Below are 25,030 nucleotides of genomic sequence, written 5' to 3' on the forward strand. Positions count from 1 at the left end.
TGAGCAAGAACTTCAGCTTCAAGTGTTGGTTCTTCTGGATTTTCTTGCATTGTAGATTAAACCCATTTGATTCTTTTTAATTAGAAGAACTAATCATTTCTGCTTTGAAAGTGCTTGAGATTCTTGATTGTCATTGGATCGCAGAATGAACCCTCTTCGCCATATTTTAATTAGAACAAATGGATTTAGTTTCTTTGCAGATTAGTGTTTGCAGAAACCGCTGCCCAGCGGAACTGTTGTAAAGCGTACTTTTTTTTTGAGGGGGAACTGGTGTGGAGTGCAATCCAAAGTTGGATTTGGCTTAGATTAAGCATAAAAATTGGTTGAATATTGTTTAAATTGAACTATAGTTCGGCCATCAAATTTGGATCATAATCGGTTAGGTAAACTTTGATTTGTTGTTTTCTTGGTTGAGGAGCCAGGAAAAGGAGGTGGTTGTGATGGTGTTGTTATATAGGATTATGGGGTTATTTTGGATTTCTGAACATGATTGGACTGTTGCGTGTTTAGTAATGAATTATTACTTGTAAATGGTTAGTTTGATTGAGTTTGCTGGCCAACAAGGCACATATGGTAATATGCAAGTGTTGGATTTTGTACAATTAGTGAGAAAGCTTAACTTCTGCGCAAGATGAAGATTGTATTTTTTTCCTTCCTGTGAGAGGAGAAGTGAGTAAGCACTGCCAATCTTATTTGACATCTCTCTCTCTCTCTCTCTCTCTCTGTGAAAGCTGGTCTGGGGGAAGAGAGGCACTATTCCATTCATTAGCTTCATTGTGATAACATTGCTGTCCATGAGGTTAACTGAAATGAAAAGTCATGTTTGAAACATGGATTTCCAGAAGTGTAGCTTTACCGTTATTTTCTTCATTCCAAAGTTGTTTTCTTGGGGATGTAGAGGGGGCAGTGCAGTTGTTTACTGTTACTTTTTCCCATAATTACGTAAAGTGAACTGTATGCTTCAGTTTAAATAATATATGCCATATTTGAGAATCCTCGTATGTTTAACTATTAGCATCTTTCTTGTTACTAACCTTATATTAACTCTCTTTTATTTGCTTCAGTGAAGAAGCCAACAAAAAAAAGTTATTAAGAAGTAAAAGTTCCAGAGATGGGGAAAAGGTGCTCTATAGTCCCAGGCAGGAGAGACTTTTGAACTGTAAATTCACTACTTTAAAGCTTGTCTTGGGCATTATTATACTGGGAGCATTTTTGATGACCTTACACTCCCTAACAATTTATGAAGCAGAAAGTGCATCAGCCTCTGGCTCTGGGTATGCTGTTTTTGATGCATGATCTGCATTTGGTTCTTTTTGAACCTTTTATGTTACTTCTCATAAGTTGACCTGATTCTGACCTATTTGTCTATATTTACTGGTTAACTTACTTTTTTTTATATTTAACATTACTGATCATATAGAGGACAGTTTTATACCCCTTTTTACAATTCAATTTTAATCTAAAAGTTATCATCTATTCAAATCATAATCACTTTCTTGATTTTGGAACAGTCCAAATTTGGTAAATAGATGGACAAGAGATATTACTGCTGCAGATGGACGCTATGTATCTCTTTTAGCTATTAACTGGGATGAAGTGTCCAAAGTTGTTAATAGACTGACTGATAGAAATGACTACCGGGGAATAGGATTGCTAAACTTCCATGAAAGTGAAATCGGTCAATGGAAGCTGTTCTTTCCAGATGCTGAGCATGTTCTTCTTAACCTCGAGAGTGTCACCAGTGATGTTACATGGGATACATTATATCCTGAATGGATAGATGAAGAAGAAGAATACGAGGTTCCCACATGTCCTACTCTGCCAACGATTCAGTTTTCTGGTAAACCACGTATTGATTTCATAGCAGTGAAGCTTCCCTGCAACAAATCTGGGGAGTGGTCAAGGGATGTGGCTCGTCTGCATTTGCAGCTTGCTGCTGCTGGACTTGCTGCAACTGCAAAAGGATCTCATGCAGTTCATATCCTTCTGGTCACTGATTGTTTCCCAACACCTAATCTCTTTAGTTGCAAAGAGCTGGTTGCACGTGAGGGTAATACGTGGCTTTATGAACCAAATTTACATACACTAAGAGATAAGCTTCACCTTCCAGTGGGATCTTGTGAGCTTACAGTTCCTCTCAAGGCTAAAGGTCAGTTGGATTCAAGTTCTACTCTGTCAATTAACTTTAGAAATCCTTAGTTAACATTACATACTTCAATTCTACCAGTGCAAAGCAAAAAGGGGAAAAAAATATGTCTTTAAAATGCTAAAATAACCTTTTACTAGCTCAACTTGGATTCCTGCATGTTATTTTGTGCTTGCCATCCAACCTATCAAAGTCATAATCACATTACCGTGCTGAGTCAATTAGATTCATGCTCATTATGCCTTCAGAGGTTTTAATTTGTTTTAGAATGTAAAAATCTGAATCCTTTGGTGTAACAACTATCTAGTAGTCTGCTTTACATAATAGGATGCATTCTGCCCAATACCAAATTAATGAAAGGCATGGAGCATCTGGATGCGCTTGATTTCTAGCTCCAACTTGAAAATGCTGGTTAACATATTTTTGTTATACAGAGAGCTGGCATACTGGAAATGCGCACCGAGAAGCATATGCAACAATCCTGCACTCCGCACATGTTTACGTCTGTGGGGCTATTGCTGCAGCTCAGAGCATCCGCATGGCAGGTTCGACGCGAGATCTTGTCATTCTTGTTGATGAGACCATAAGTGAGTATCACAGAGGAGGTCTGGAAGCAGCAGGCTGGAAAATCAGGACCATTCAAAGAATCAGAAACCCAAAAGCTGAACGAGATGCTTATAATGAATGGAACTACAGCAAATTCCGCCTCTGGCAGTTGACAGATTATGACAAAATCATCTTTATTGATGCGGATCTACTGATACTTAGAAACATTGATTTTCTGTTTGAGATGCCAGAGATATCTGCAACGGGGAATAATGGTACACTTTTTAATTCAGGCGTGATGGTGGTGGAGCCATCAAATTGCACATTCCAGCTGCTAATGGATCACATCAATGAGATTGAGTCATATAACGGTGGAGACCAGGGTTACTTGAACGAAATCTTCACGTGGTGGCACAGAATCCCAAAACACATGAACTTCTTGAAACATTTCTGGATGGGAGATGAGGAGGAGATCAAAGAAATGAAGACACGTCTATTTGGAGCTGATCCTCCGGTGCTCTATGTTCTTCACTACCTGGGGCTGAAACCATGGTTATGCTTCCGTGACTATGATTGTAACTGGAATGTGGACATTTTACAGGAATTTGCGAGTGATGTTGCGCATAGGACATGGTGGAAGGTCCATGATGCAATGCCAGAGAACTTGCATCGCTATTGCTTACTGAGGTCCAAGCAGAAGGCAGCACTAGAGTGGGATCGCAGGCAAGCTGAGAAAGGCAATTATTCAGATGGCCATTGGAAGATTAAGATTCAAGACCCTCGTTTAAATACTTGCTTCGAAGACTTCTGTTTCTGGGAGAGTATGCTATGGCATTGGGGTGATAAGAATTGGACAGATAATGCAACGGCTACGTCAACACCAAAAACGATCCCAACAGCTTCTCTTCCTTCCTAGTCATGCGGTCTTCTGCACTTTTATATACCCAATATACAACTGTAAATGACACGTACGTCAGAATTCTGGAAAATTACCGGGGTTTAGATAAAGTCAGAATGCATTCGTTTGGTCTTCAACTTCTTGATGCTGCAATTTTCATAGGAGTATGTCTGACTATAGATGTTTCATAACAAAGATCTTGCAAATATAAGGTTTTGGGTATTCTGAGACACCATTTTTTCCACTGTGACGGTACAAATGAAGGTTTGTTAGCTTTTGGGGCTGACTGATGTTTGGTCCCCTTCATCATTCTTCCTCAAGCTCAGCTGTCTCTCAAGTTTGGTAGTTGCATTTGAGGCTGATTCTCTTTCCTCTTCGTTTTATCTGCCCATTGACAGAAAACAGTATATGTTATGAAAATGACTGGATAGCAGAATCAAGACTTATTTGTTTCAATTGTTTTGTCGTGTTTAGGTTGCCACAATTCTGGTTCTTACCCTTCTGTTCGTCAATAGTAAGAAAAACTCGTGAAAGTCCCACAAGATTTTCTTACCACAATTCTGATTGTCCCACAAGTTTTATTGTTAGCATTTTGACCCAAAACTACTTTAAAATCTCATGAAAGCCCCAAAAGTTATAATTTTGCTTGCATCCAGGAAGTCCCTCGGCCAGTCTTTTTGTGCTTTATGACTAATAATAATAATAATAATAAACCTCAGTAGTATTAATTGTTCAACATTTTCAAACTAATCTTTTTAATTTTAACCTTCTACAGTTCCGCCTCTCCTTGCGCCCTTTCGATCTCTAGCTGTCAGGTTTAGGATTCAAATCCTTAACCTAGCAGCAAGAAAATTAATTAGAATAAGGTGTTTCAGTTTATTTGAATATTTAATATCCAAAACCTGTAATAATATTAGGTTGTTGACAAATTTGTTATCTTTCCTTGTGAGTCCATGCAGCAAACTCCGTTTTAATTCCATTCAATCAATTTCCATCTCTTCTTCAATTCTAGATTCTTCAAACCAAAAAAAGAAAACTTGAATAAAAGAAATAATTTAACATTTAGAAAAGTACTGACACATACAATTATAAAAATAGTGTTATAGATTACAAATAGAGTAGATAAAATTAAACTTAATTGGAGGAGAAGGAGATATCAGAAAGTTTTTAAACTTGTCCCCATATATATGCTTGATTGACGATCCAATTCTCATGGATGTAATAACAAAGTGACAACTTTAAAATTTTGAATTCTAATTTACTTGATGTGATAGAAATAAGATTTTAATGTTACATTTAACCAAAAAAAAAAAATGATAGGATTAATTTTATATTTTATTCTCCACACTCCTCATATCATTCAGAAGTCGTCTTCTGATCAAATGAATTGCTGTAGCTCCATTCTGCGTATGTCTTGAATTGTCATATCTGATATGAAGCAAATTTGGCTCAAGGAAAAATTTAGATCTGACATAACGACTTTGAGAATTTCTAAATCTGACCAATTTGAGAGTTTTTCTCAATGTTTGTTATTTTTCTTGTTAGATCTGGTTTCCCCTTCTTTTCCTATTTTCCATGCTCCCCATAATTTTATTCAATTTGCAGACAGTCTTGAAAAATACTTTTGGTAATTCAAAGAAAAACCTCGATGCTATAAACTCAAAATTTTTTAATTTTGACGTGTGCCCTATCCTCTTTTTATTTTAAAGACTCCACAAAGTAAACTTTGATGCTAACAACTTCTGTTTTTGTATTCCATTATTGCATCTCGTCTATCTAACCAAATCTGCAAAATATATGCTACAAGCAACAACTTCTGTAATTTATTTCCATGCGTCATATTTATTAATTCTTATTGAAACTGAATAAAGTCCACTGCTTAATTTTTTTTTTTTTAAAAAATTCGTACTTCTGCATTATCTTTTTGTAATTGACTTCATTTCGCGAATCATCATTGTTGCACTCGTTTTCTTGAACGGAGATGCATTTGCTATTCCGCAAGTTGTGCAATTTAGTTTGACTTTGGTATAGGTTTTCGAAATATTTGTGATTTTCAAAGAAAAATTTTTGTACAAAGGGAACATTTCAGCAATGCAAAAATATTCTGAAAAAATTATTCATATATTGAAACCAATTAGATTGTTTCAAAATCATTGGTTTTCTTCAGACCTTTATGTATAACTTACAAAAGAAAAGATGAGAGAGAGAAATTGTTACATAGCACATTAACAAAAAAAAAAAAAAAAAAGCTACTCAAGTAATATCTCTAAATTACAATGATTCTATTCTTTTCTTTGCAGCCTTAACTTTTTTTCCTTGAACAGTTTGCACTTTAAACTTTAAAGTAATTAATATGTTGAGCCTCCCCCCTCTTCTTTGGGGAAGGTAAAATGTCGAACTTTTATTTTGAATTTGAAGAGTGTTGCAGAAACAATTTGCTTTAAGGGTCCAATCCACTGCTGCACCGTGGAAGGGAAAACCTATTGTAACGTCTCGGACTTTCGATCCTTTCTTGGATTTAATTTTTCCTCCTTCTATTATCACCGTGAAAGAGAAATAAAAGAAAAACAAAAGACAAGAAATTACTAAGTCAAAAAATTGATGATCCTAGCACGATTCTATCACTTTGATGTAACATTGCAGATTACATTTTCTCACTTCTTATGGATCCTTTTCGTTTTTTGTCCTTTGGATTAAACGATAAAAAAGTATCACTACTACTACTACACAGTTTATATTTCATCAATTGCTTATTATTTTTTACCATTTTATTTTTGGATTAACATTTTATGCACAACAGTGTATGAATTTTTCACTCTAACATTTATGGATGTGTACTACATATACATGAATTGAATTTCAAATAGAATTACATTTCCAAAAATTTCAAATATGTCTCATTTACAAAAGTACAAGTACATGAAAGTTATACACCCTAGTTCATGCCTACTTGCTCCGGCCTCCATTCCTGTAAGGAAAACAAATTAACAGAATGAGTTAAAAGTTCAGTGAGGTTCCCAAACAAGCAATCAGGTAGAGAAACCATGGAAGTATGACATTTAACAGTTTGAACACTTTAGACAATAATAAACAGTCATTCACGAAATAAACATTCATTCATTGGAAGGATACGTGCTCACTTGGAGCCATTCATTCAGTCATTCAGTCGCTGACCATTTCCCTTATTCCTCCGTCATTAGAAAATATTTAACAGTGAAAACTCCTTCAATGTTCATTGTCATTCATTCATTGATTTCATTGTATTGAATTTACTGGCCAATTCATTGTCATTCATTGAATTTTGAATTCATTGTCGAACTTTTCATTTTGAATTTACTGGCCAATTCTCCACCAGACTTCGTAGTAATACTCGAGTATACCAAACATTGTCCCAGGGTTACCAGCCGCCCGATCGAGTCCGCTTCTGGCTCGAGTTGACTGGCAACGAAGGGCAAGGACCCAATTCAGCCAAAAGGCTTACATTCATGCACAAGTAACATTCACTCATTTAATCATTGAAATTTTCACTTTCACTTAGGTCAAGTGCGATAAAGTACACACTTGCCTATCGAAAATCCATTTAACAATCATGTAAAAGCATTTAACATTCAAGTAAACATTCATAACAATTCACATAGTCATTGGAAGTACAATATGCAAAGAACACTCACCAGTTTAACCAAAATAACGTCAAAAGTTCGCTCCCGAGTTATGTTCTTGATCACCAACAAACCCTAAGAACAACTAAGATAAAGTATTATGGTTCAACCATTCAAAACTTAGGTAAACCAAAGAAAATCCAAGTAACTACTAGTGCAAAGGTGTAAATATAGTTTTGGAGTGAAAAGAGGATATTTGGACTCAAGGGACATGAGCAACCAAGGAGTTCCTCATTCCAATTCATGGCTGAAATTTTTAGCAACAAAACAATGAAAAGAAACAAGGTAATGCACCTCTTTAGGTTAGGATATTCACTCCAACTCAAACATACAATTATTGTTCAAGGTTTTAGCAAAGTGAAGTCAACGAGAGTGTGTCCAAAAGACTTCCAAACTAAAGACTTTGAGGCTAAAAGATAGCAAGGTGCAAAGCTGCCATCCAAACCAGGATTTTTCGCAGCCATGAAACAAATACAATCATGAGGTTTTTCACCTCCCAATCTCCGTAGTTTTCACTCAAATTCCCGCACAAAAGTCTTAACCAAGTTTTGGCTAAAATCAATTATGAAAAGGTTAGAAAACAACAAGGTAATAGACTTCACTATCACTTGGCCAACAAGAAAATTTTCAGCTAGCAAAGTGGGGAAAATACCAATGAAAATCCTTCCACTTCAACCAAAATTCAACACATAAGCGAAGCTTATAGGTTTACCAAGTATCTTAAGCAAGTTTATCACAAAATCAACCCAAACTTGAAGGAAACAAGCTGTCCCAAAATTTGGATAGCACCTCCCCTTATTTTCTTTACTTTTCCATCCAAACTCAACACCAAATTTCATCTCAAATCAACCTCAACTACAACCACAAGTCATAAGCTATAACATACACTTGATTAAGGCCACAAAACCATCCAAATATAACAAATTTATTGCTCAATACCAACCATACTCAAGCTGATTCTTGGAAACCCTAAGTTGAAATTTTCACATACAAGCTGGAATTTTTCTTAAGCAAGCCAAACTAACATATAAAAGCTAGATATTTCACATGGTAAAGCTATCAAATCATAGCCAACCTTAAGCATCATATAAGGGCTGAAATTTCCCCATAAAAGCTGAAAATTTCCAAATCTCCACTTCAATCCATGAAATTTCTCATCAAACTATCAATATTCAACTCTAAACCACTAGTATGCAAGTATTAGAAGTAAAGAGAAGTTTCTTGCCATAAATACCTTAAAACCCCAAGAAAGATGAAAACTTAGTGTTTCTTCCTCCAAAATCTCTCCACTCAAGCCTTTGATCTTCCTTGGATATCACTTTTTGTGGAGTGGTTTGCAAAATTAATGGTTAAACTCAAGATGCAAGCAAGAAATTGGTGGTTGAAGATGAAGTTTTCCTTTCCTTTTTCCCTCTCAATGGTTCGGCCAAGCTAGGAGAAAAATGGAAGGAATTTTTGGTCAAAATTTTATTTTATTAAAGGATAAGAAAGGTTTAGTCAAAGTCCACCTTCCAAGGATTTCGTGACACTTGGCATTCTTAAGGTTTGTTCTCATCTCTTTGTCTTCCAAGACTAAACTATCTAGCTACCTCTAATTATCTTTTAGCATCTTATAAAATAATACGCGTTCACGCAAAATTTCACCTAGTTTTCAAAAATTTATCGCACTTGCCGCTTTAGCGGGTCCCACTTTCATAATGCGTTTCAAACTAACATGAACTAAGTTATATAAGGAAAATTATTTAAAAACTAGACGCACTTATAAAAATATCTAGAAACTTAAGGTAATAAAGTAAAGTAAAGAAAATGTATTTGAAGAAATAAAGTAAAGTAAAATAAAGTAGAAAATTTTTCAAGTCCTCACAGTTGATATCAGACTTATGATCATGTGTAAATGTATTGAAGGCTAACAATTTTTTCCTTTTGTTTTCCTTCTCTTCTTTCACTTTTTCTTTCTACAATTCAATCTCTTCAACCATTAAAGAACCAACAAATTCTTCTAATGGCATAGTACTGAGATTTTTGACCTTTATATTGTAATAACCTTCGGTTTCTACGCCTTTAGTAGTGCACACAATATTTTTATATGGAGTTCAGTTTGTGAACATTCTTTGCTGGTATTTACCAAAGAGTTGATGAAGCCTATGAATCTCTTCATCATCTTTATGATGGTTTCTTTTGACTCCATAGTGAACACCTTGTAATCATGGACCAATTATATCCTCTTTGAGGTTTTCACATCATTGGTTCCTTCATGTGATTACTTTGAGTGTCCTCTGTAAGTCCCTGACAAATCTACACTGAGAAATACGATTGCACTCATCTTGAGCTAGTGCATAGTGGAATAAATTTAAAGCAGCCATATTTATAGTGATCAATATACCATTCCCATTAGTTTATTCATCCAACTCTTTAGGAACATATTCACCTTTATCATTGGTCTTCGTGAGAATATAATCACCATTTTCAACTATTTGTCGTAGGTCATATCTTAGAAACCCAAAATAGGGTTTCATACAATTTTTTCAAGATGAATAATTTGAACTAGTAAACAAAGAAGGACAGTTTGAGGAACTATTCTCTAAATAAGACATATCAAATTGGGAATGATTGTCCATAACAGATCGTACTCTAGTTGGTATAACCTACAAATGATGAGAGAAACTTTTCTGATGCCACTTGGTGTCCCAAGTATGCTAACACTAGAGAGGAATTAAGAGCTTGAATATGCGACTTTTTTCTAAGTTTTGAAGGTTTATGGACATGAAAATTTCTAGCGTAATAACTGAATCAAAACAATTCCAAAATTTTCAAGTATAACCCTTCCAATATGTCAAATAAGATATATAAAATTGAAGTAAGCGCAATAGAAGCAAAAAAAAAACTTGAATTACAATCAATAGATAGCAGTAGAATAATTAAATTGTAAATAAACGAAATAGAGAGGCCAAAGTGATTAGTGGCAAGACACTTAAAGGCCTACATCCACTACTAAAAGTCTTCCTCTCCCGTTTGAAGTACTTTGAAACCCGCATTCATAAGATTGGTAGTGTACTGTTCTTCTTTCTCCAGCACCTCTAGTACAATCACTAGTGCTTATGCTTTTTAGAGTGGATCAAGCACAACCACTTTTCTGAGATTTTCCTTTACATTTTTTTCTCAAATGTCATCTCACTCCACCTGGCCTTCAATATTAAAAGTGGCTCATATACAACCAATCCACTTTGCTTCTATGGTGCTCTACATAGAGGACTCATAGGATCTTCACATAAGCCTAGTCTATTATATGTTACCACTCACCATGCTTGCCTAAATCCTCATAAAACAAGATGACTCCAACTAAACTCTTATGTATTTACAGGAAATCCAACTGATATTTAGGTAGTGAGGTTTTCTAGTTTAAGTTCTGAGTTTTCCTTCACTCGAAAAAGTCTCACTTGAAAAGACAGGATGATAATAATATAGAGATGATGAAAACCTAAGAAAAGTGGGTGCTCGTTTAACTCAAGAAAGAATGTGTTTTTTGATACAAAAATACTTGATTTGAAAGAATAGTTTATGGTAAGTTTTGTTGGAGTTCGAAAAACACAAACGAGTCTAGTCTTAAATAAGACTAGGGAGATGACTTTAAAATTCAGACAAAGAACAACAGATTTAAAATATTCCAAAAATAAAAACGGTCGGTGGGATAAAAGCCAAGCCCGTCGTGGTTGTTGGTGGGATAAAATCCAAACCCAACAAAATAAAAAGGGTTAAAAACAAAAAAGCCCCCTATGATAAGGCTAATACACAGAAAAGCCCCCCATGGTTTCAAAATATACAACACGACCCCTCATGCTTTGAACTAAATTGTAAAGGTGACGGAATCCGTTAAACTTAACGGAAATGACTTATTGGAACCTAAAAAAAATTTTTTATACCTAATTTTTATCAAATATACCTATTCTACCCCTTAACTCTCAATTCTCTCTACTTAAAAAATAAAACAAATGATTTTTTTGAGCTGTCTTTTGTTTAATTATATAAGGGTATTTTGGTCATTTTGACCATTTCCGTTAAGTTTAACGGATTCCGTCACCTTTACAATTTAGTTCAAAGCATAAGGGGTTGTGTTGTATATTTTGAAACCATGGGGGGCTTTTCTGTGTATTAGACTTATCACAGGGGGCTTTTTTGTTTTTAACTCATCATTTTTTGGTCACAACTTGATCTTCTCGATTTCAAATTTTATTTTTGACTCCAAAAAAAAGACTCAGACAATATAGAAGGAATAAAAAGATATTTGAAAATTTATTTTGGACTAACTTGACGAAGACTCAAAACTTACCGTAAATAAAATAATCTAGATTTATTCTAATAGGTAGGCGTTGCAATGGGTCCTCTCGTGTACTTAGCTTGTCGTGTTATTATCATGTTCATATACGAAAACCTCAACCCTAACTCAACCCATTAGACTTTTGTGTCATGTCATGTCATGATCCATTTGTTAACCGGTTAATTCAATCCAACCCATGTAACCCGTTAAATATTCTATACGATTAAAATAGTTTTGATATGATGCATTATTTTGCCAAATCGAACTATTGACCTATGCTAGAAACACTTTAGTATTTAATCACATATTTTAACCCATTTGATCATGTAATTGACTCAATATTGCTGTTGTTAGAACACACAATAAATTTTTTAAAATACATAGTTAACATAAATTTAAAGTTTTCAAATATTTTTAAAAATAGATTATTAAGCTTTCCCAACATAATATCATAGTCAGCCTTGTTTGTATTGCTATTTTTTTTGAAAAATTTCTCTGTTTTCTGTGAATATTCATTTTGCACATTTTTCAATCGGCTTTTATTTCATATCTTAAAAAGTGCTAAAGTAAGTTTTCTCCAAAAACTCTATAAAAAATGAGATCCAATCAACTTTTTAGAAAGACGATCAGATAGTTCCATGTGTGATAAGATACAAAATATGTGAGTTTTTAAACTTCTAATTGAAATATTCAAGCCAAATTTAATCGTTGTTAGTTTTTGCTAAATACTCAAAATAGCATCTGTAGTAATTAATTATTATCATAAAGTAAGCTCTTTATCGAGTTAGCATGTTAACCCACGGGTTGACCAACCCAACCCACTTATATTCATGTCACTAACAGGTTAATCCAATAATGACCCACTTAAGTTTGGATAGTGCTAAAACCTATTAATTTCAAGTAGTATTCGAGTCAGGTTATCGCGTCGTACTAAAAATTACCACCCATACTAACAGGCAGAGGTCAACCTATATAGTTAGAAAATTTCAAGTATGTTCAAAACTAACAAAGAATCCAACAAGAAATTCTCTTTAGAATGATGAAAACAGACGAAAATAAAAATTGAAAGCTTTTTTTATTCTTTTTTATTAAGTTTAAGCTTACTTAACTACTTCGATGTCTCTTAACCTAATAACCTTGTTATCCATTTGTTTCACCACATGACCTTCAGATTATCTTTGGTTTAGCAGTGAGCAATCTGCCGCTTTGTCAATTCATAAGCAAACAGTCAACACCCAACAAACCATTAGTAACTATATTTGTCATACGCAACTTTAAATGATTGAGCTAGTAGTTACATATGTTGTTTTACCTTGGAAATGAATTGCTTATATTTGCCTTAAAGAATCAAAATTGACCAAAAAGAATGAAAAACATCTGACTTTAATCGTCCTCTTGATCGTGAGTCTTCTAGGTTTCCCTAGGGTTTTTCGTGTAAAAATTTCTAAATTAATTTGGTTAAATAAATGCAAAAGAGTTAGCACTCATCAAATTTGCTTTATTCAATCCGTTGGAGTATCCCTTGATACTACGTAAATATTACATGCTAGGCACTTGAGTAAATTCAAGTGGACTGTCTTCTCTAACTTGCCAAATTCGTGGAGTTTTACAACTTCTTAGAGGGATTCTTCGTGAAGTTTATTTGAATATCCAGGGAATTAACCAAAAATGCTTCGTATAAAGAAATCGAATATTTGTGCTGTGCAGGTTCTGTGTATCTTTCCCCAGGACTCTACTAGCTTTAAGATAATACCAAGAGTAATAAGATAAAAATACTTTTATTATCAATTTCACTAATCAGTATAAAAGTGACAATAGTAATTGTTAGTATCGCTTTCTCTTCAGAAAAAAATCAGGTTTTGCGATCTACCAAACAAACTCATATTCTATAGTTTTCAGTTGACTTCTTGTAGATGAAATTTTGTTGCAAAAAATGTTCCCCTGGGCTTTAGTGGGGTTATCTTTGCTTCCAACTGAATAGTGGCTCAAGTCTGATTGCATGTCCTATATGCCATGTTGCAGAATTTTCCTTTCAATTAAAATTTATAAAGCAAATTTGTTAGGATTAAGCAATACAACATTTTCTCTCTTTCCGAAAGATTTAAGGACAAATTCACCAATATTAAGATTGAAAAAAGAAAGAAAATCAATGAAGAAGAAGAAGTACAAGACTATTTAGTTTTTTATGATAAACATAATATGGGCTACTAAAAGTTATGTACAAAACCTGACATCTACATTATTATCCCGTTGCTTTCTTCAAAAGATCAATAAAGAGTCCTTTATATCATATCCCATTTTCTCCAAGTTTGGATTTATTGCAAACTGGATCATGGGAGGAGGGCCACAAGCCAGTGCTAGGGTTGTCTCTGTCGCTAGAGGAACATGTTCTCTTAAAATGCTCTCGGTAACAAACCCTAGACCGTAGTTCCACCCTTCCTTGATGGATTTTTCCACTACATACCACACTTTAACTCTTTCAGGATACTTTTCAGCCCATGCATCAAGCTCATCTCTAAGCAAGATATCATCCTCAGTCCGATTGGCATAGACAACAAACATCTGGGTATCATCTTCAGAATCCTTCAAAATTGCTTGCATTACTTGATATATAGGTGTAATTCCTGTTCCACCAGCAAGCATGGCCAACTTTTTGGCAAACTTGTGTTTGCCATGCACCAAAAAGTTGCCTTTCCCTTTGTATTCAATGTGACCCAGTGGACCCTTAATTTCAAGAAATGACCCCAGAGAAAGTGAATCCAAGTATTGTGACATAACCCCTCCGTTTGGAAATCTAGGGTGTACCCCTTTGAAGTATATCTTCACCACTAGCTCAAAATACCCGACTTCTTCTACCCCGCTTGTAGGCGTATAGGCTCGCATACATAGCTTTTCATCAACCGTAGCACATACAAATATGTGCTTCCCAATTGGTAATCCTAGGACTTGCTCTTCTGAGGGCAATGCAAATCGAAACTTTCTCACATCATGGGAGATTGAGGTCTTGGACACAAGTTTACATGGGATTCTCTGGCCTGAAATTAGCGCAATGCTTCTTGCAGGGGCAATTTCAGTGATCGGGGCTAAGTGACTGGCGTTTGAAGCTCCATGGACTGTGTTGTTAGGTGATGAAGTCGACGAATCTGAGGTGTAACCTGAGGTTATTAACTCGCCAATCCTGAAATCTTCCAAGAGTTTCTTAGCCTTATCAGAGTGGATGGCTTCAAATTCTTCGGTACAATCTGTGCCAGCATTGATAAGAATACTATCGGAACCTCCAGGATGGTCTTTGAGGAAACGAGTAGTGTCATAAACATGGCCATGAACAATTATCCATGCAGAGTCTGCTGAGTTGTGCTTCTTAACCTCAGACATTGAGAACATTTTTGAACTTGTGTTCATGAATGGTGATGAGACACTTTTCTTCAGGGTTTGATTCGAGTCGGAAGATTTTTCGAGGTGTTTCTCCTTGGCCATCCATCCACCAGATTGGTTTCCAGGCTGCGTTGGGTGCTCAAATACAATTCCGATTTCTCCTTTGTGTGGTTTGCACACATTGGTTTTCACCCTGAACCAACAATTGTTCATCATTCCCTGCACATTGCAATGAAATCATGAGAACAAAGATGCTCTGAATTCTAGCTTAATTCGTACACATTAATCATTTACCAATTTTAGCAACGTGCATAGTCTTATTCTACTCAAGATTTCAGGTCTCAAACCCCAGGAATATGAGCAACTAAAAGGCCCCATCTTCATTTGAGTATCGCAATTCTTAGCAAAACCAATGAAATACTCCATCGACCACATATTTATAATTGTTTATTGGGATCTAACTTTTCATGAAATTCTGCACATAGCTCGGACACGGTTACAGTTTGAAAACGGAGAGATGCTAAATTCAAATCCTTCTCTTCGTCTGCACTTTTTAAATTTCACCTTCTTTATTTAAAAAATTATATTTCCACGTTCTACCTCTTCCAAGAAATGCTTTCACTTTTCCAACCCGACCGCACCCCAATCAAAAACAAAGAATGACCTTACGATGACATTTTCATCATGACGTAGCAAAGGAGCCCGCAACCACGGGACATTCACGTGAAGTGTACACGTCAAAATTTGTCAGTACAAGATACTTCCAAGGAGGATCTTTTATATGTTCTTGAAATTAGATACAACAATATACTACCAAATTTCCAACCCATTACACCGGTATACTTGCCTATGCAGAGCTTTTATAGGAGTAGAGTATAATTGCGTTTTATATGAATATCCAATTCTTAAATAATTTTAGTTCTCACATTGTGTGGCTATAAAAATATCTATTTTGGTAATTTTTAGAGACTTTCATATTTATTTACAATTTTTGTGTCTACTACAATATGGCATTCTTTTGAATGTAGTCATCCGCTTTAAACAATTCATTTATTGTAAATTACTTTCTTTTACATAATTCAATGAAAATTCATGTGAAATGGAAATCTCCAGATACCCTATGTTAAAATATTATGACCATTTTCCCTCTTTTATAGACATAAAGCCTTTTCCTACGGCCAATAACGTGATTTAGTCATGTTTTTGGACCTAGAATATAAGTTGTGCCACTTCAATCCAAGTTTAAGGAGGTAAAGTGCAACTAATCCTAAGATTTATTGTTTACCACAAATTGTATATTTATTGCAAGAGTCGATGTTGTATTACTCCACTTTTCATTTTATTCTGTCGTGTCTGCGCATGACTCTTGTTTTCGCACTACAGTACTTGTGTTTACGAGTTTCTCATATCCGAATTCGAGCAATACATGCAATGCACCTTAATTATGTGTATCGAAATTAATTCATCAAAACTTTGCAAGTAAAAAATCCCGGTCCATAAAGAATAAAAAACAAACAAGTGTTTTTCAGAAAAAAACGTACCATGACATTCCAAATGAGCTTTTCGGGTTGCGTGTTCGTGCTCTCATCCCAAGCTCGAACTGCAATTTCTTTAGCACCAAGCAGATCCAGGACTTCAACATCCAGAGACCAGAAACACCAGCACCAGTACTTGCCATACTTGGTAGGCTTCTCAGGGTGGTCCACAGCACAAACGTGCCACGTGTCTCCGCCGTCCATTGTCACTTCCACACGTGTCACCTTCTTTCCTCCACCTGTTCATGATACACATATAGTCAAGAGCTAGAACCAAAATGAGTTTCTAATGTAATACATAAGATAAAATAAACAGGTGATTTAAAAAACGTACAAAGAGAATGATAAGCATTTTCTTTTCAAAAGAATAACTTCTTTTTTTTTTTTGGTTAAAAAAACGAAGTTCTAGTTAACTAGTCATTTTTTCCCTCTTCCTTTCAATACATTTTCTTTTTGATAATTTTTGAAAGGCGAACAGATGATGAAGAAGTGAGAGGGAGGAGGATTACTCTATCAAATAAGAATGCGAAATAAGGACCGTTAATCTGCAGTTCACATCTGATCATACAAAAGAGTTGCTTGCTTATCTTTAAAGGAGGTTAAGTTGCTTGTCATTTAAATCCTTTTCCATAGAATCCAAGAAAATGCATCACTCTCAAGAAAAAGATTATGGGATACATAACGGCCACAATATTTTGACTGGATCAAACCCAATTGATGTTAAAGCAATTTAATTGGTAAAATAAAATATTGTGGCATAATTTTATTTGTGGATGGAGGAACAAGAAACCATATGATTGCTGGAACTAAGAGTTAAAACTTGTCGCCATCACCACTAGTGATTCTTTTGTCGTTTAATTCAATACTCCTTCTGTTCTGAAATGTTTGTTGCTAAATTATGTCACTTTTAGCGATCTCAACTTTTCGTGAATAATTAACAAATAGTAGAAGACGAATCCAATACAACTTGTTTGTTGAGGAAGAAACCAAGCAACTTCGTAAGAGAGTGGTGAGCACGCACTGCCTTCAAGTGGGCGACATTATGACGTCATACACGACAAAAGGATAAATTAGTCTTTTCACTTAGAACGGCTCTTCAGAATGAGAAAAGCTCTGCCTTCTGCTAGTCCATGAGAAGTCATATCGGGAGAAGGGACAATAACACTTGTAAGTATAATTCTCTCAGGTTAATGTAAAAATTTTAGAAAGTAAACTTTTTGTGTAAAGTTTAGGCCTGTTTGGATTGTCATTTTGTGCCGAAAAATTACGTCGTTTTTCGTGATCACATTTCTCTATTACTTTTTTTCCTCACATATATCAAATCGTTACAGTAATTTTTCATAAAAAATCATGAAAAATGCAATCCAAACGGGGCATAAAGTGTTCTAATTTAAATTAAAATAATATAATATATATCCAGATTTATTAGTATATATATTGATATTATAAAAAAGATTATCCAAACTTTTATATGTGTATAATTTATCACAAAGTATTTGTATATTTTTATCACGTTGATTTAATTAATTATTTTTTTTCTTTTTCTTTTTTTTAGGATATTTTTTAGTGTACCTCACCTTTTATCCACCTAACTCGTTTAGGCAAGCCAGTCAACGAGCAAAACATAAGATATTATAAATTCAGTAAAATCTAAAAGGTGTGTAATGGTATATGTCTTTATTTTAGAACTAAAAATAGTGTAAATATTACCAATTCTTAAAAAATGAATGTTTAGTTTTTAATCTTTTTTTTATCCACTCACCTCTCTCCTACATCCTCGGAATTCTAAGTATTGACCAAGACCAGTGATTACATATGCCCTTAGGCCAATCATGCCCTTCTTTATGGTTTATTTATCTTCTTCTATCGTTTGTGCAGTTCCTGTAGGGTCAATTAAAGTACTCCCGGTTTAGAGGTACGATGTACTTTCCAGCACCAAATATCAATAGAATAACCCATGGGAATCCGACAACAATGCAATGCAACAAAAGTCGTGGATTCGGAGCGATTGGAGAAGTTTTCACAGCCCAACCGGGGAGGGTTACAACCGACCCAGTAATTACTAAACGCCATTTTACGTCTAAGTTTTTTTTTTTTTTTTTTTCCAAACAATTATACGTCTAAGTTCTAACCTCAGACAAATCAGTCCCCCAAAGTACATGGAAAAAGTAAAATATCATTACTTTCCTTTTCATCTCATTCTCACATTCGATGTCGCATGTTTTCTTTCTTGATTCATCCAACGTTTGAAGCTGCCATCCCTCCCCTATTGTTGAAATTAATTATAACTCAACAACTTATTTGTCTTCTTCACATAATGCATAATTACCTTATTAATTTTGAAGTACTTTTATTTATCAGCACAGTAGTATTGTTTGTATTAATTTTATTTTTCATTTTTTAAAACACAAAAACAATCCTAAATTTAACGAATAACAGCCATCAAAAACTTTATTAGAATTACTTTTATACTTGAAATATATTTTTTTAAAATAAAAACACCGCAAAGAATTCAGCAACCGTAGTATATATTATTTGCAATTTGCAATGAAAGCTCACCAGAATAAGCGTAGCCCCTCAGCGTGTAAGGCCTCTGAGTCGTCCACGAGTTGATCGGCAAAATCTCGTCCTGGCATGGTGTTGTGATCACCGAATTGATGTTTAGCTCATTGATGATGAATTCAGGCTTATACCACCACGCTGTATGCATCATACGCAATAAAATTTCAGCTTATGTTAAACATCATCAACCACCGTCGAAGCGTCGAAAAGACAACTTATTTAATGTGGCTTGAACTTTGAACCTTCTCGAAGGGAGAATCTGGCACTAGCACTAGGGTCAATCTAAGAAGAGGAAAATTTTCTCTTGGTTTGCAAAAACTGGAATGTCAACCCTGGCATGCTGTGACAAACACTTGAATAGATTGATTATCTCATTAACTAAAAGTTAAAGATATGACAAATTTTGGACCACATAGTCTATAAGATTATATCTATCCAAATTTTTGCTGCATGCCGTAAGTTCTGCTATCAGTTGCTTAAATCCAGTTAAATCTGAACAATTTTCGAATAATCAAAACAAATTTTCGCACATAATCTTCCATCCAAACAAAAAATACTATTCAGCATTATAATAAAGTTTTGAAATGGTTACACAACTTTGAATCCAAAAGGAAAAAAAAGAGAGAGAGAGAGTAATACTCTCTACATAAAATATAGAGAAACTTTGCATATATAATATATATCTATACCGTTTAACATATATAGTCTCGTTACATGAAAGATTCATCCAAACAGAAAAACAATAAGGAAGAAAAGCATAGACCATAAAGACCTAAGTGGAGGTAGGTAAGCCGTAGATTGTACCTTCGGAATTGGCAAGTTCTGCATCAACGTGGGAAGGGAGGACCCTGTTATCCTTGTAATGGTAGTAACTATCAGACTCTTGAGTAGTCACAATGATCCTGGAAAGCCATTTCACCATTCTCCCGCCAATGAAGCCTGGAATTATCATCCTAACAGGAAATCCATGGTCAGGAGTCAAGAGCTCCCCATTTTGCATGTACGCCAGAATAATATCCCTGGATGCATCCATGGCAACTTCCTTCTTGACGCAGGTTCCATACTTCGATCCTCCTCCGCCGGGCAAGTTCTCAGCGCCCTCAAAACAAACATTCAGCGCTCCATTCTTGCGGCTGAAAATGCCGCAACGCTTCAGAATTGCACGAAGAGGCACTCCCCGCCACACCGAAGTAGAAACCGCAGCAGCACCCCAGTTGAAGCCAATCGTCTGCTTCGTCATGTTTTGCTCTTTCCGCCTGTTTCCGGCGCAGACGAGCGTAGCCGGAAACTCCCTGTATGGGAACTCGTTAACCAACTGTTCCATTGAAAATTTCATTGGCCGTTTCACCAGCCCACAGACCTCCACAGTCCAGCCATCCCAGGTGGCCGTAGGGACTGGACCGTGGTTCCGGACGTAATGCAATGGCACCGGAGTTATGAACCCGTGGTGCATCAGCCTCGTTAGCGGTGGCTCGGCGTTGAACGGGTGTTTTCCGGTCAGCCTAACCATGGATGGATTGCGTACGATCCAATTATCAGCCGTTCCTTCATCTCTTGCATCCAAAACCGAGTTTTCCAACTCGGCTTTTCCCTTCTTGATTGCATCCTCGTACCCGTTCTCATCACTCTCTTCCTCGTCGTCGCTGGAGGGGTAATCAACGTGAACATTGGAAGTGACAGTATTAACAGTAGGTTTGTTAGGATGGAAGTTGAAGGTTCCAACAGGAGAATCAGACCGGTGGTTTGGACCGGCTCTGAATCGTGGTAATGCGGGTTCAAGGTGGTGAAACTGCCGGTTTTTGACAGAGGCCGCCATTGGTGACTGGTAAAAGAGAAATAAAGAAGAGAGTTTTGTTTCGTTCTCTTTCTCTGTAACTTGCTCGGGCAAAGTTGAAGAACGACCAATCCATTTTATAGCTAGAGACGCCGGGGACTCTCTTTGCCTGCCTTAGTCCAAACAAGGACCCCATCTGTATCGAACAAAAGCCATAGGAAATTAATCTATTAATGTAAATTATGTTTTTTGTCTCCTTTGGCATTTACTTTTCTCCCAAGGCATTTTTTGTGACTCATATTTTTAGGAGGAGGATTTGAGTATGCGTAAGGATTTCTGTAGTATACAGGAATTGACACTGAATTTGACACCGAATAATGATATAGAGGATCACAGCTGCCGCCCATAGGTTGATGAAGTTTATGTTCCAGCTAGCGCACACGTATACGTTATTTTAAAAAGTCGATAGTTACTCGGGCCTGATTTTCTTTTTCTTTTTTTTTTGAACGAGATTTAAGACTTTTTGTGTAGGAATAATAGACCGGGCATTTGACAGTTTTAATTAAGATTCTAATAGTTTTGTGTTATTCGTAATTCGGATTATATCAGATGTGTACTGCATATTCTCAAGTCTTAATAAAAATGGATTTAGCTAATGGATGCCCCAAGCACCCATTAAAAGGCAGTATCAGATGTTAATCTTTCACAAAAATAACATTAATTTTGGACATCATTTAAATATAGTGGTGCAAATAATTGTATATATGTGCGTTCACACTGCAGCTTTAGTATAATTTACTAATCAGTGTCTGCACCCATTAGACAAAATCCAACCAAAAAAATCTATATCTACACATGTATAAAGGGTTCAACGTAGGAAAATTTTACTGAATAATAATCTTAAATGACAAAAAATTAAGTAAAAAAAAAAAAATAACAATGTAGAAGTTACTAAAAGTAACAGGGTTCAATTGTCATCATTCCATATACATATAGTGTCTTCTTGAATCTAATCCTAAAAATTGTTAAACGTAAGATTCGAACCATATGTTGAAATATCAGTAAAGGATCTAAATTCACAAATTTTCAATTTAAAATCATACTACTCTTTATTTTTCTGCCTTAAATACTAGTGTCATATTTGTTTTATCTATATGATGCCCTAATATTAATGTTCGTAGCCATTCTACTACTATGTTACCATGGAAGGGTAATGAGTTTTGTACCGAAGTTAATTCATTACTTCAATGATATAACAAATTCATATGGCTAAGACGTTCCTCTCTCTTCTCTCTCTCTCTCTCTCTCAAAATTGGTGCTTTTGTTTGTCACATATAAATTCCTGTTATCTGATTTCGACTAACTTCAATTTGGATATGGCTATTGAAGGCACACATCTGTTTTGCTACAAAGATTATTTGAAATTGAAAATGAAGATTTGGCTAACCAATGGTTGGTTTTTTAGTTTGAAGGGAGATCCATTCCATTTGTTATATTGGATGTCCAAAATATGATGCATGTCATTTATATATACCCAAAAACAAAACAAAAAAAAATGCACTGCATGCATGACGAATCATCGCAGTTTATAGATATTTTGCCAAAGACAATAATTTAATCTAAAGCTGACGTTAGACGAAATTGAAACAGTTGCTTTTTCTTTATGTCTCGCTAAAGCTTATTCACTCTTCCTTCTCTTTAAAATTTCTCTAACCGAAATCTCATTCAACTCTCTCATGGGAAAGAGGCTAGACATGCAATTTGGTCTTTCTCCGTGAAAGGAAGCGTCTGTCCAGTTTTATTTCATTTGTTTGAATAAGTTTTTTTCTAAGGTGTTTTATTAATAGCTCTTCTAAAGTTTTCTGATGATAGTTTTTTCTCTCCTAGTTTTGTTCTCTCCTTAAATATTCTAGTGAGAGGTTTTTTTTTTCCCCATGTTTTTTCTTATGTGAGATCTGAGAGATTTGGTAAATTTGAGAAACCAAATTTGAAATTTCTTACATACATTATGCCATATCTAAATTCCCTTTAGTGTTGAAGTAGTTTTTATCATATTTAATTATTAGAAGACATGCACACAAATTTATTGGATTGTAGTCATATTCATTTGATGGATGATACTTTTAGAGTTTTAATGTCATCATCATGTTTATTGTTTTTTTGGATATGTTGTATGGATTGATTTCAGATCTTTATGTATCTACGTCAGTTTTTGACGTACATCTTGCCATTAGTGCAAAATATTAGAATGAAATTATCTTTTTTATTAAGAAAAGGAAATTGAAACAAGTAGTCAAGTGCAAACATATCCAAGAATTATATTTAAAATTTAAATTGTTTATCATGACGATGAAACACAAAAGAGTAAAATTCTTGGGGGAAGAAAGGTACAAGCATAATGGTTAAGAGTATAAATATCGACTTGATTTTCGGAAGCATTTCAATTGGATTTTGTGGTTAGTTTCCAATCCCTCCTAAATCAAATTCTGTATTTAGGAAACAAATGAATTTTGAACAAAGGATTTGGAATCCAGGTTGGACTGAGAGATTAAGAATAAGCTACGGGAAATCTGGATGATGCACTGCTGGAGTGGACTTTGAATAAAAACTAAATTGGTGACTTCATATCACCAAATTTTATAAGTTAAATACTTGGCGTTTAATATGAATTTGAAATCCAAAGGAAATATAATTCTCTCTAAATTGCCAATGAAATTTGGACCTGTAATATGAGATTCCAATCTACCCAATGTAGGAACGCACCTTATAGAAGTACTACAAGTGCTACAACAGTTATTCAAAATAATAATATTTTAAAAAGTGCTCATTTCAACGATTAGTTCATTTATATTTCTATTTAGAAAAAGAAATCGTTATACTCCCCAAGATTAATAGGTTTACAATTCATCATCTGAAAATCATGTAAACATGCGGTAGAAAAAGGATATCACAAGGTTTGTCAGGATAGGCTATTATTAGAAGAAAAAACTATGATTGCATCATAAATACGTTTTTCAATCATATTTTTTATTGAATGACTTTTCATTTAAATACATCAAATAAAAAAAAGTATTAAAGGGTTATTTCAAAAAAAAAATTTCAAATAATTTCATATCCAAACACACCAAAGTTGGTAGTAATCTTCCATCCAAGCACACTTCTTGAGTGCACATTAAGATGATTATAAATGTATTTGGCTAATGGTGGAGCTAGTTTTTTTTTATAAAAGTATTATTAATTTAAAAACTGTCTAAACACTAGCTGGTGAAGTAAATGTGAGTCTACTGGGCATCCTAGTAAATTTTTTAACAAACAATAAATAACAGCTAAAGTAAACAGCAAAGGAATCAACACATGCAAAGACTAATCATTAATGTTGATCAGGTACCCATATTATTATCTTAGTAATCAATTTCTCCTTCCATCCTATTTTGATAATTTTACATATTTTAATATATTTTGAGCAAAATTAATTAACTTTATTGAAAGACTAAATTTAGTCTAATATTTTTCTAAAATACCCTTACATTAATATTAGAAGCATGACTAATCATTATGTCTTTATATTAATTACAACAATAGTAATAAAAAGCTACATTAAATAAGGTATGTTATATTCACGAATAATAATCATTAAAATAATTACTAAATAAAGTAGGTTATATTTACTAATAATAAAGTATATTAAATAAGAGTATTTTAAAGAAGTTCAAAGTTGATTATATTTTTTAGTTGGAAGGTGAACTATAATTTGAGATAAATAAAAATAAAAAACAAAACTAATCAAAACAAGATGGAGGAAGTATTAATTTAGAAAACGGTCTAAATACTAGACAGTGAAGTAAATGTGAGTCTACTAGGCGTCCTTAGTAAATTTTTGGGTAAAAAACAAAAAAAAAACCCTTGGTAAACCTAATACACAAAAAGGCTCCCCATGGTTTCAAAATATACAATATGACCTCTCATGTTTTGAACTAAATTGTAAAGGTGATGGAATCCGTTAAACTTAACGGAAATGGACGAAATGACCAAAATGCCCTGATATAATTAAGCAAAAGACATCTCAAAAAAATCATTTGTTTTATTCTCTAAATAGAGAGAATTGAGGGTTAAGGGGTAGAATAGGTATATTTGATAAAAATTAGGTATAAATTTTTTTTTTAGATTCCGTTAAGTTTAACGGATTCCGTCACCTTTACAATTTAGTTCAAAACATGAGG

General features: G+C 34.6%; 2 protein-coding genes across 2 annotated transcripts; one reads left to right on the plus strand and one right to left on the minus strand.

Moving 5' to 3' along the window:
- Nucleotides 1-1,064: 1,064 nt before the first annotated feature.
- On the plus strand, nucleotides 1,065-4,046 carry LOC113757685 (putative UDP-glucuronate:xylan alpha-glucuronosyltransferase 3; the record flags this gene model as incomplete). Its single annotated transcript, XM_027300827.1, has 3 exons — nucleotides 1,065-1,274; nucleotides 1,512-2,149; nucleotides 2,581-4,046. Coding segments are annotated over 3 exons (1,876 nt in total), but the record flags the coding sequence as incomplete, so codon positions are not given.
- Nucleotides 4,047-13,692: 9,646 nt separating this feature from the next.
- On the minus strand, nucleotides 13,693-20,912 carry LOC113757686 (nitrate reductase [NADH]-like). The gene is made up of 4 exons (XM_027300828.1): nucleotides 19,841-20,912; nucleotides 19,034-19,174; nucleotides 16,481-16,713; nucleotides 13,693-15,158 (listed from the first exon to the last, which is right to left on the minus strand). Exons 1-4 carry the CDS (start codon nucleotides 20,850-20,852, stop codon nucleotides 13,824-13,826), a joined length of 2,721 nt encoding a protein of 906 aa, XP_027156629.1. The 5' UTR covers nucleotides 20,853-20,912; the 3' UTR covers nucleotides 13,693-13,823.
- Between the last annotated feature and the right edge of the window lie 4,118 nt (nucleotides 20,913-25,030).

This window comes from Coffea eugenioides, unplaced genomic scaffold, assembly GCF_003713205.1.
Source record: "Coffea eugenioides isolate CCC68of unplaced genomic scaffold, Ceug_1.0 ScVebR1_3243;HRSCAF=4422, whole genome shotgun sequence".
Taxonomy (NCBI): Eukaryota; Viridiplantae; Streptophyta; class Magnoliopsida; order Gentianales; family Rubiaceae; genus Coffea; species Coffea eugenioides.